This window comes from Mesoplodon bidens (genome assembly GCF_964165515.1).
Source record: "Mesoplodon bidens genome assembly, chromosome: 4".
In the NCBI taxonomy this organism is placed as follows: domain Eukaryota; kingdom Metazoa; phylum Chordata; class Mammalia; order Artiodactyla; family Ziphiidae; genus Mesoplodon; species Mesoplodon bidens.
The window spans coordinates 127,170,663-127,183,891 of NC_138160.1; the positions used below are offsets into that span (position 1 = coordinate 127,170,663).

At 41.3% G+C, this 13,229-nt stretch overlaps 1 protein-coding gene across 1 annotated transcript in view; it reads right to left on the reverse strand.

Moving 5' to 3' along the window:
- The window catches only part of HTR4 (5-hydroxytryptamine receptor 4), a 160,260-nt gene that overhangs the window by 20,461 nt on the left and 126,570 nt on the right, over window positions 1–13,229 (reverse strand). Inside the window, exons 5-7 of the mRNA XM_081230627.1 lie at window positions 4,358–4,511; window positions 3,382–3,423; window positions 167–735 (exon numbers count right to left, since the gene is read on the reverse strand). Coding sequence (XP_081086753.1) covers window positions 167–735; window positions 3,382–3,423; window positions 4,358–4,511 — 765 coding nt within the window. The remainder of the gene's footprint in view (window positions 1–166; window positions 736–3,381; window positions 3,424–4,357; window positions 4,512–13,229) is intronic.

Below are 13,229 nucleotides of genomic sequence, written 5' to 3' on the forward strand. Positions count from 1 at the left end.
TACCCACTACTCTATTCCATTAACGGATGGTAGAATTTTTTTTTTTAACCTTTGAAAGTACTGCACAAGTTTTCAAGAATAATCTATCTGGAAACAGAAAACTGGAAAGTTACCTCTTCTGAGGGCCTGCAAATGAGCAAAATCTAACAAGCCCTGAAGCACTCACCTTAGCACATGTGTGGATCCATTAATGGTTGTGGTTGAACAGGGGACAGTCTGGCCCAGAATGGAAGGTCTTCGGTAGCGTTCATTGTCACAGCAGAGGATGATGAGGAAGGCATGTCTAAAAGACTTATTCAAGAAGGCGTAGAGAAAGGGGTTCAACCCAGAATTGATGTAGCCAAGCCAGAGGAAAGCGGTCCACACCTGCCCAGGGACAGTGTAGTCTACGAATGGATCCACAATATTGGTGACAAAGAATGGAGCCCAGCAGAGGCAGAAGCAACCCATGATGATGCACAGGGTCTTGGCTGCTTTGGTCTCTGTCCTCATGCGATGAGTGCTATGTTGGTCTGCTGGCTGGGGCCTGCCCTCTGAGGGGGCTCCTGCCCGTTGTAACATCTGGATCTGGTGGGCATGCCCCTTAGCTGTGACATAGATGCGATAATAGGCCAGCACCATGAGGAGAAATGGGATGTAGAATGCCACCACAGAGCAGGTGATGGCATAGGGCTTGTTGACCATGAAGATACAGTACGTAGAGTTAGAGTTCTTGTTGAACTTCCTTTTTTCTATCTGAGAGTTAGAGAGAGAGAGGAAATGAGGAAGGAAGGGAGAAAGGGAAGGAAAAAGTGAACAGGAAGAAGCAGGAGGGGAATGAGAAAAATTGTAAGACAAGGAAAAGGATAAAAAAGAAGAGAAAAGGGGGTTTGGAAGGTAGAAAGAAGAGGAGAAGAATAGTGAAGGAAAGGGAGGGATGAATAAAAGAAAAAGGTGAAGGGAAAGAAAATAAAAAAGAAGGTTTATCAGCAAAGCTTTTCTTTTTCTTCTAATAAGCCTATAGCACATAGAACCATGATGGCAGAAAAGGAATATACTTTTGGCTGCTTTGGGTATTCTTATATCTCAGTATTTCCCATATAAAATTTAGAATCAGCTTATCAATTTCCATAAAAATCTTTTAGAACTTTGATTAGAGTTAGAATAGAATGACTGAGGAAAAATAACATTTTTTCAATGTTAAGTCTTCCAATTCACAAACATGATAATTCTTTCCCTTTACTTAAGTCTTTTAGAATTTCAGTAATATTTTACATTTTTGTGTAAATGTTTTACATATCTTTTGTTAGATTAATCCTAAGTATTTCTATTTTTATTCTATTGCAAATAGTACTACATTAAAATTCTTATTCCTAATTGTCTGTTGCTAATACACAGAACTCTGAAAATTTTTTGTATATGGGCTATGTATCCAGGAACTTTGTTAAATTAGTAACTAATATTTCATCTTTAGATTCTTCTGAATTTTTTCCATGAATACTCATGTGATCTGCAAATAATGGCAATTTCACTTCTTCCTTTCCAGTCTTAATACCATTTTCCTTGCATATTGAACTTGATAAGACCAACAGTACAATACTGAATAAAAGGGGTAATAGTGGACACCACTGTTACAGTCGCAGTTTCAGGAGAGGAGCTTTCAATATTTTACTATTAAGTATGACACTTGCTGTAAGTTTTTTGTCAATGCACTCTATTTGAGAAAGTTCCCTTCTATTCTTAGTTTGATGAACTTATATATTCACCAAATGTAAAACAGGTAGTTAGTGGGAAGCAGTCGCATAGCACAGGGAGATCAGCTCAGTGCTTTGTGACCACCTAGAGGGGTGGGATAGGGAGGGTGGGAGGGAGATGCAAGAGGGAGGAGATATGGGGATATATGTATATGTATAGCTGATTCACTTTGGTATAAAGCAGAGACTAACAAACCATTGTAAAGCAATTATACTCCAATAAAGATGTTAAAAAAAAAGAATAAATAAAATTTCTGTGTATACTTACACATTCATCATCATGAAAAAAAATTATGATTGTATATTGAATTTTGTCAATGCATTTTTGGCAGTAATGAGATGATCATGTGGGTTTTCCCGTCTTTCTTTTATTCACACAGTGAATTACACTGATTGTGTTAAATTCCTGGCATAAACCTCATTTGTATTGGATATTGTGACATACTAGATCCCTCTTAAGAATTGAAAGACTTTTTTTTCCATCTATAAACTCTGCCTGCTGACAGGTCTTAGTTACCAGCCTTCTCTAGAAATAGTCCTTGGCTGAAGCGAGCTGTGTAACCCAATGACTCTTCCCTTCCTGAGGTCAGCATGCATGCAGTGTGAATATACACATGAATAGAGGTATGTATCATATATATTTTGATACATAACACACTATTTCATTCATTGTGTACACATTTAGTATCTTGTCCTATAGTATTGATATATTGTAAGGCTATAGTATATCCTCCTATTGAATTGACATTTTTAATCATTACAAAATCTCTTTTTATCTAAGTATTACTTGCCTTAAGTCACAGGAATCTAACTCTATATTTCACCTAGGAACAAAGATTCATGATTTGCTAATTCAGTATTCGCAGCAACTTTATAGACCCTAATTACCATGAATAACAAGGATCAACTGTACATGTGTTATGAACATCTGGGTTATGCTAGTTTCTCTCTAGGCAGATTCAATGTGCAAATGAGTAAAAAGATATGAAATGCAATTATAATACCATGGAGCAAATACTAGGCATGTTAATAGTAAGCAGATGCCCCATTCAGTTACATGAAGTAAACAGGGGATGCTTCTATCTCACTCTCACAAATGAACAAAATTCCCTAGGTTATTCCCCTTGAAAATTCTACGTCAGAAGGTAAGGGTGCTGTACCCTTGTTACAAGCTTTGATTCACAGAAGATTATGCTTCCAAAGGCTTCTCCATTAGGGATTAAGTTTAGCACAAACGTAAGAACATAGACTCCAGAGTCCAGTAAGCCTGGGCTTATATATAGTCACCACCACTCCCTACCAATGTGACTTAACCTCTCTGACCCTCAGTTTCCTGAGGACAATGACAGGATTTACATATACCATTATTGTGAGGCCTGAGCGAGATAATAATGATTAAATTAACATGGGGCTAGGCGCACAGTAAGTGTTCAACATTTGTTGGCCATTATAATTATTATTCTACTGGTTATTGGAAATTTGAATTTCATTTCCCCCAAGAATGAAAAAAATGAAAGTTTGAAAGAAGAGGGATAGGATTTAAGAAAATATCCATACAGTCTCCCTTGTACGGATCCCCTTTCACTTCTCCACTCCTCTGTGCCCAGCATTTCTTTCAGAAGCCCAAGGAACTCTTGTTCTGACATACCACATGCAAATCCTGGCCCAGCCTTGGTTTGGATATCCTTTCCTGGACAAAGAATAAGGCAAGATTAGGGGCTAGGAATGGGATGGAGAGAGGAAGGGGCAGCTCCTACACTGACTGGTCCTCTTGGGCCAGAGCTCACTCTCAATCTCTCCTCCCCATTCCCCTCCCTACCACAACACGGTCCTGGGATCCATTTTAAAGTGATTGCCTGACAACTTCCTTAGGGAATATATATACCTGCTAATGGATCCAGACCATAGCTTTTGATCTTCATTACAAGTTTGATATTAAAAACATAGTATGTCAGAGCTGGAAACTCTTCATGAGCATCTAGATAGGGCTTGGCAGATGCCTGGCACCTGTGCCACGTGCTGTTCTCCTGCACCACTGGAAGACACTGTTCCCACTGAGGACCCATGAATTTTCTCATCACAGCCCTTCAGGAAGTGGGTCAGGGACGGAGCTGAGCTCAGGGTCCAGTTCTCTTGACTCCTGGCCCATACATTCTCCAGAAGCCCCACCTCCGTGACAGGTTTTCTCTGGGTCACTGTAAGCCTCATAGGGTCTCAGCATGAAATGAGATGAAGGTCTCTTGGGGCACATCACTTCCCTCAGGCTCTGGAGTATGTCTGCTAAGCTTTGAACACCTGTTTTGCTATTCAATAGCTGTGTGATACTGGGCATGTTACTTCACTTTTTTGACCCTGAGTTTTCTCATCTGTGAAATGGGGGAAAAGTATTGTAATTTTCCCAAAGGGATGCTGTCAGGATTATATGTACTTAGTGTACTTTCTGGCATACAGTAAGCTTTTGAAAATGTTAGCCTGCTTTTTTTGTTTGTTATTGTTGTTACTCAGACCACTATCAGGATCTTTCTTAGAATATCCACCTAACCTGACACTGTTTGTTTATTTGGAATCCCAAGCAAACAAAGTTAGTCAGACAGTAAACCAGTGGGGTCTGCACGAGTACTTACCAAATCAATTATGCCAACGTTATTCCAGCCTTGCATTATAGGGAGAAAAGAGATAAACATGGGGATGACCCAGCAGCCTCCCAGCATTAATGCGATGTGCAGAGGGGTCATCTTGTTCCTATAGACCAAAGGCTGGCAGCAGATGGCATAATACCTGGAGAGGGGATTGGGGGGGGTGCCAAGGGAAAGGATGGATGAGAGGGAGGAGGGAGCATAATTGATAGAGAAGATGGGAGAAGGATGGGGGAGAAGGGCGATAAGCAGAGGAGATATTGGGAAAGAGGAAAATTAGAGGCGGAGGTAGGGAATAAAAATAAGGAAGAAGAGAAAATAATGGGGGGAAATGGGGTGAGTGGGTAGTAGAGGAAGGGAAGGAGAAGGAGAGAGAAGTGGGAAAAGAACAGAGGAAAGAAAAAAGCAATGGTACAATAAAATGTTATATTGGTCAAAGAGTTTCTGCTATTATAAATATAAACTTTAGATCATACATATGAGAACCAGGCGTTGGTCCCATATCCCTCTTCTTCTCCCAATATCTGAGAAGCTCAACATATACCTGAGGGTCTGCTCAGTCTCAGGCACGGATCCAGCACTACTCTCATGCCTGGGCATTTTAAGAGCTTCTGTCCAGCTCTCTGGGCCTCAGTGTCTAGACATACGCAGTCCTCTTTGGTAACAACTTGAGGTGACCCAGGGTTGGCCCTATATCTGAGCTCTAAGAACAGTATCTCAAACTTGTCCCCATCCTCTTGATCACCTACCTATACTGAGGTGATGCTCTAAGTCAGTGTTCTTTAAATTGTGGTCCAAAGATTCCACCCTTCTCCCCTGCATCAGACTCACCTGAGGAGACCTACTTAAAATGCAGATTCCAAGGATCTCCTGAATTAGAGCCTGTTAGGGAGGAATCTGGAGTTTGCATTTTGACAAGTGGAAGTCACTACTGCTGTTTGCTAGGTATGTCCAGTTCCCCCTTTTGGGCACATGCACTTCCTGACCTCCTTGTGGTTGAGTGGGGCTGAGTGACTTGGCCTATGAGTCATGAACAGAATTGACATGTGTTACTTCTGGGCTGAACCATTTAACTGTTTCTCTGATGCCAAGAATGTCAAGTTCCAAATGTTTCCTGCTCCATCATTTCCTACCTACTGGTAGAGACCATCTCATCCCCGTTTATCAGGGTCTGATCTTCTCATGGGACTCTCTGCTCACGCTTTCCTGAGCCCAGATTCTGCCTACTGTACTAACTTTCTTCTTATCTCCAGAGAGAGGTGCAACTTGCCAAACTCAATAATCTGGTCTCTAACTCCCAGACTGCTCCTTGTATGTTGTTCCAGTCATGGAGATCACTACTTCCATGACGAGGAAGTTCACTGAACTGGCAACAGGCAAAATACCATGGTAGTTCTATCAGCCATTTGTCTTTGGAAGAGTCAAAGAAAAAATGCAAAGAGACAGCCTGGAGGCTAAGTCTATTCTTTAAGATTTTTCACCATTTAATGATGAGTCACTCCCTTATACCCCTCATTTTATGCAGTTCACTTTAATCTTTACAACCTCTTCCTTTCTTTTCTTAATTCAAAGCATAACTAATAGAACAATGGCTATATTCTTTGAAAAGGTGCTGGTAGGATGAGTTGGGAGAGAGGGTGCAATGAGAAGGAGGAGAGCCTAGTGTTAAAGCATGAGAAGAGAGTGCCTCAGGCGCTGCAAGGGGATTATACCCTTCCCTACAGGGCATCAAAGAGTAGCTAACCACATTGTACCAGGGAGCTCCCTGTGGCCAGCAAGACAGTGGGGTATCCTGATCTGGACCAGAGTATAGAACAACAGACCAAATAATGGGAGAGGGAATTACTCAGGAACTAACTTTCTCTATCTGTAAAACTGACACGGTAGCCAAATCTAACTAAACGTAACTCAGTAGCGGAAAGAAACATGATTAGCTGGAATTCTCTCCACACTCATCACTTATATAAGAAAGGCAAATTATATCACAGTGGCAAGTTTTTCTGAATGGCTGTATTAACAATCATCAGAGGTTTACTAACATAGAGCTGATGAATTTGGAGTACATAAAAATATACTTATTTTTTCAAATTTTGCTCCCTTCTTTATTTCCTGCTAGAGGGCCTAGATTAGATATTGGTTTTGTACATTTACCATTTTTCCTCCTTTTTCTTGGTAATAGCATCCCAAATCCTTTGGGAATTCTCTTCTCTGTTGCTGTCATGTAGCTGGGAGAATAAATGATGGGACTGACTTTTCCAGCCAGGGAGTGACTCAATCAGACTTTTTCCTGGGACTCTGAATGTCATGCAGAGTGATGCAAAAATGGGAAAGTCAGAGAAGGTTCCTCTATTCCCACAGCAGCTTCCTGGTGGGGCTGAGAGTAGCTCCTGCTCCTTGGATCTTTGGGCAGTCATGCTCTTGCCCCTTTGGGTCCTCATTCTTTAGCTCTTCCTTCAATTAAATAAGTCACCTCATATTTTCCCACAAAATTCCCTTTTTGCTTAAGTTGATCTTATGTGTTGAAGTGTGTCCCCCTCTCCCAAAAGATATGTTGAAATCCAAACCCTCAGTGCCTTGGAATACGGCCTTATTTGGAGATAGGCTCTTTAGAGAGGTAATAAAATTAAAATGAGGCCATTAGGGTGGGCCTTAATCCAACATGACTGAAATCCTTTCAAAAAGGGAAAGTTAGACCCAGACAGATATGCTCAGTGAGAAGATGGCAATGTGAAGACAGAGGACTGAAATGATGCTTCTACAAGCCAAAGAACACCAAAGATTGCCAGCAAAACAACTGAAGCTAGAAGAGACAAGGGAGAATCTTTTCCCTACAGGTTCAGAGGGAGCAGGGCCCTGCTAACACCTTGATTTCAGACTTCTAGCCTCTAGAACTGTAACACAATAAATATCCTGTTGTTCCAGACCACCCAGTTTATGGTACTTTGTTATGACAACCCTAGCAAAAGCTAACAAAGTTGGCTAAAGGCAGCCTCTGTTACTTGCAACCAAAGTACCTTGCCTCAATAAAAATGGTTTTGAATGCCAGATACGTCCTTCATAGATGCTTTGTTCTAAGTAAGAATACCTTTGTTTTTATTCAATATACCTACAGATCATAGCTCAAATTATAGAATCCCTTCAGCTACCAACCCAAAGAAGGCAATCAAGGGATAAGTGAAAAATACTGGGTTGGCCAAAAAGTTAGTTTGGGTTTTTCCATAACATCTTACAGAAAAACCCAAAGGAACGTCTTGGCTAACCCAATAGATGTCCCCCCTACCTTTGCTGTATAATTTATAATTTTTGAGGTTTGGAACAGATGTCAAGATACTGGGTAAAGATAAGACTTTAGGAATTTGGGTTGGATCTCCATTGTCATATAAATCTAAAAATTCAAAAAGACAAAGCCAAATTAAACACCTTGCAGGACAAAAGTTATGTTTGAGGAAGCAAGATGTTCTTCTGACTTCCATAAGTAGGTATGGATGTTTAGAGGATTATGTTGGGAAGACAATAGAATTTACAGAAGAGGACTTTGAATACATGGTTATATTGGTGCTCATAACATTTTTATGAAAGCCTTTCTTTCTAAGTCTAACTTGGCCAGGGTGACTGTCTGATTCCCATGGCATGATGAATACCCTGTCAACAGTAAGAACTCCCCAAGTTCTGCTGTCCAAATGTTCTATGCTTTAATTTGCATTACCCTAGGCTATTAGGAGCTGCTGCTACAGAGAAATAAATAATGGTGACGGGTTTCCTTTTGAAATTCAACTTCAAGGGGGATCCTGTGGATGTAGTACACATGCTACCAATCTGTGCCCTGGACAATGAGTGTTTGCAATAAAGTTGCTTGGACAGCTCATTTCCCAGGGGGCTAAGGTGGGACACAGCCATGGTTTCTTGCACAGAGAGCTGTAGAAAGTTACTCTTGCATGATGTGAGGTGGCTGGGCAAACTTGGGAAAAATCCTTCATTCCCTACTTTAAAAGTTAGCAATAAGTAAAAGGAAAAAAGAATTTCATGTTCTTCAAATTATACTGATTGAGTTGTGAATAATAGTAAGGATGAATAAGAAAAATACCAAATTGTGTCTACGTATGTGTTTTACTTAAATCTTCTCCTCTAAATCTTCAATCTGGTGCTATATCTTACAGTAAAAATAATATGATTTTTAAGTGGCACGGAGTAGAGAATATAAGGTTTTTATCTGGAGCTCAAATTAGAGCCCTCGATTTTATGGGCCCAAGATTCTTACCAAGGCCTTGGCATCCTTGAGACAGCTACCATAAGTAAGCCACCTCATATTCTTCTAATTTCTTTCTTCATATCTTTCCAATCTTTGCTTTCTAGCAAAGGGTCTGAAAACTAAACATCCTCTTGAAGGCTGCATTCAAGAGTGTAAATTAAGTATGTGAAAACAAACATCACTCAATAAAATGATTAATAAAAATTGAGTTCTAGGGCTTCCCTGGTGGCGCAGTGGTTGAGAGTCCGCCTGCCCATGCAGGGGACACGGGTTCGTGCCCCAGTCCGGGAAGATCCCACATGCCGCGGAGCAGCTAGGCCCGTGAGCCATGGCCGCTGAGCCTGCGCGTTCGGAGCCTGTGCTCCACAACGGGAGAGGCCACAACAGTGAGAGGCCTGCGTACCACACACACACACACAAAAATTGAGTTCTAATGTTAACTGACCCTTAAAATTCTAACTTTTGTCTACAGATCAAGGACGAGATAGAAATCAGAAAACTTGATCTTTATCTATCATGGTTGCTTTTTAATACTTATATTTGGATTATATTACCAGTGCTAATAACAAATGTATTTGTCCTATTATGAACTGCCTCCCAAACACATGTACAACACAAACAGACAGAAGTAGATAGTTAAATTTGCAAGTTATTTGGAGTTTAGGCAAAGCACACTTGCTGAGTTAATAATAAGAGTTACTTTTCATTTACTTACCAAGAGGTCTACCTGTATTATCTCATTTGGTCCTCACAACTACTTTTTTTTTTTTTTTTTTTTCCTTGATTTTTTGCGGTACGCGGGCCTCTCACTGTTGTGGCCTCTCCCGTCGCGGAGCACAGGCTCCGGACGCGCAGGCTCAGCGGCCATGGCTCACGGGCCCAGCCGCTCCGCGGCATGTGGGATCCTCCCGGACCGGGGCACGAACCTGTGTCCCCTGCATCGGCAGGCGGACTCTCAACCACTGCGCCACCAGGGAAGCCCGTCACAACTACTTTTGAAATAGGAACTATAAATGCACCCCTTTCACAGATGAGGAAACAGAAACACAGAAGTGTTGAGATTTGTCCAAGGTCCTACTGGTGGTAAGCGCCAGGCTGGGATCTGGCCCAGGCCGCCTGACACAAGGGTCAGAAGGTTAATTTCACTACTATCACTTCACTCTGCCGCCTTCCCAAAATCCCCAAGGGATTATTCTAATTCTTTAGAAGCCACTTTGGACACGTAAAAACACTGAATCTCAAAACTTGAAGGATCCTCAAAATCCTGAAATCCCCAAGTCCCCTCTAAAATGAGGTATATCCAAGCCTGCATGAATGCACTAAGGACTGGGAATTCACCAAGTCCTACCAAAGTACATTTTCTAAACTCAAGGCTCCCCTGAAGTTAAAAAGGTCTCCTCCAAAATTGATTTTCTGTAACTTCCAGTTTTACCCTCAGTCTCAATTTAAAAGTTCTATCTCTAGTTCTTCTTCTGCACTGCAGTCCTACAGATATCTGGAGAGAGCTTCTACATTACTCTTAAGTTTTATTTTCTGCAGGTAAAAATATTCCCAGTTGTATCCAACCAGGGTTGATTCTGCATGCCAAAGGATATTTGGTAATGTATGGAGACATATTTTGTTGCCATAACTGGAAAGGGTGATGCTACTGGCAACCAGTGGGTAGAGATCAGGAATGTTGCCAAATGTCTTACAAGGCACAAGATAGCCCCCTACAACAAAGAATCATCTGGTCTACAAGGACAGTAGTGCAACATTTGAGAAACTTCGGTTTAGAGGAGGTGATTTGCACCAACAGCAGGGGCTCTGTGTCCTCTGTATGTTACAGTGTGCCATTCCCTCTTAAGAGTGGGAGCCACAAGGAGAGCATAATACTCTGGTGTATCCTATACAGACCAGAAAAGACAAGAACATCACCTTCTACCCTGCCCGCCATAACTTAATACAACCTGTGGGACACCGAGCAGTACAAGACACCTGCACCTTCTCAGGGCTATGATCTAGGACAGGAGGTGAGAAAAGTCTACCCCTAACTGATTTATAAGTTCCAGAGATATTTGCCTGTTCACAATTGTATCCTCAATGTCTACTACAATGCTAGACATAGAGTTATGCTCACAAAAGGGCTGAATAAATAGTAAACCCTTAATAACTACCAATTAAAATAAATTACATTAAAATGTGGAACCAGGTTTTTGGGATGTGAAAGGTCGTATCTAGTAGAGGGATGGGGAAAGCCTGTCTCCAATAAGTGTCTTTTAAGTTGGATTTTAGAGACTGTGCAAGGACAATGGAGGAGAAAGTATAATCCAGTTGCTATAAAGAGCATGGACAAAGACCCGGACACAGAAATTGTATATATACAAATATATATCCATCTATAAATATACATGCATGTATCCACATACCCATATAAATATAACAGAGTACAAGTTAGCTGGATGGTAGAGTGTTTATATGGAAGTAGAAGAAGTAAGCCTAGAAAACTGGCTGAAGGGCAGATTTCAGAGCAATGGTTCTCCAACACAGTGTGCTTCAGAATCACCTAGAGAGCTTGTTGAAACACCGATTGTAAGTAGATCTTGAATGGGGCCCAAGAATTTGCATTTCTGATACATTCTCAAGTGATGTTGCTGCTGGTGGTTTGGGGATCACACTTTGAGAACTACTGTCTTAGAGGTTTTTGAGTGCTATACTCGGAGGAATCACCAAAAGTTTTTTTTGAACTGGAAAATGTCCATCACAATCAACACTGCTCTACCAAAGGAGCTGAATTACAACAAACTCAAGAGACAGAGTGGTTGGTTCACAGGCTAGGTGGATAGTATTCATCAAAAAAAACAATTCTGTCTCATCTCAGGACTAATCTATTAGGTCTGTTCTCTAGACTTCCATTGGACAATTGGCATTCTTTTTTAACTAGAAAACTTTTACACGGTGGTTAAGTAAATGTTCAAATGACAAGTGAGGTTCCAGATGGTCAGGATTAACTAAAATGTAGCAAGGATATTTACAAAGTAATATCTTATGCAAAACATTTCTAAGTATTGCTCACAGAACTCCATTAAAACCCGCTTTGGTAGACCAGTCATCAGCTTCCCCAACCACAGCCATGTGTAAATGTGTGATCAAATTGCTTTTAAATGTCTCTGGGGACACAATTTACTTTGACAACTCTTAGAAGGCAGTCATGTATTTTAAGTTCCATGCTAATCTCTTCCCCACTCCTCCTGCAATTAAGGAAAATTCTTCCTTCTCACTTCCTGCCCTCCCAAACCCAGTGAAGGCAGAAGGAGCAAACAGAACACCTGGAACCCTAGACTCTCAGAATCAGAGGAGATTTTAGCAGTCATCTTACGTTTTTGCATCTGGGTACCAACTCTGTGGTCTTAGGATCAGTTACTTAACCTCTCCAAGATTCAGTTTCCTCATCTGTAAAGTGGAGATCATTATGTCCAGCTCATTGACTGGCTATGGGAATTGATGAAATAATATGTTTAAAACTTTGGAAGTTCCTGGCACATAAAGCTTAATAAATAGCAGTTACTATTTTTATTCTCAGCCCCTCTGATCTTATATGTATACATATACTTATTTCATGCATGTTACTGTAAACAAAATTAAATACATTTTGGAACCAGGGACTCTAAATTATTTAACAAATAAAATAGAAGCCACTGGGTTCAACATCTCTCTTAGTAGTTGATTCTAAGAAACAAAAGGTCAATGAGTTGGTCCCTAAAGGTGAATGGAAAGGATGAGACCATACTGGCTACAATCAATGGGGTTGATTAGATGTAGTATCCTCTCATAGACTTAATCCAGGCCCAGCTCTTCTAACTGAGATGGCTGAAGACAGCATCTTGGGTGATCACTGAGCCCAAATTTCCAATCAAGATCAGCTAAAGACCCCTCCCACCCCCCAGGCCAGAGTGAGCCAGAGCCCCCTAATCAGCTGCTACTTTAACCCCATCCTGTCTGGGTGGGGAACAGACGCCCTCAGGTGACCTAGATGCAGAGGCAGGGCCAAATCCAAAGCTGAAACCCAGGAGCTGTGCGAACAAAGAAGAGAAAGGGAAATCTCTCCCAGAAGGCTCAGGAGCAGCGGATTAAATCTCCACAATCAACCTGATGTACCCTGCATCTGTGGAATACCTGAACAGACAACAAATCATCCCAAAATTGAGTCGGTGCACTTTGGGAGCAACTGTAGACTTTGGGTTTGCTTTCTGCATCTAATTTGTTTCTGATTTTATGTTTATCTTAGTTTAGTATTTAGAGCTTATTATCATTGGTAGATTTGTTTACTGATTTGGTTGCTCTCTTCCTTTTATATATATATATTTTTTTTCCTTTTTCTCTTTTTGTGAGTGTGTATGTGTATGCTTCTTTTTTTTTTTTTTTTTTGTGGTATGTGGGCCTCTCACTGTTGTGGCCTCTCCCGTTGTGGAGCACAGGCTCCGGACACGCAGGCTCAGTGGCCACGGCTCATGGGCCAAGCCGCTCCATTGCATGTGGGATCTTCCCGGACTGGGGCATGAACCCGTGTCCCCTGCATCGGCAGGTGGACTCTCAACCACTGCGCCACCAGGGAAGCCCCGTGTATGCTTC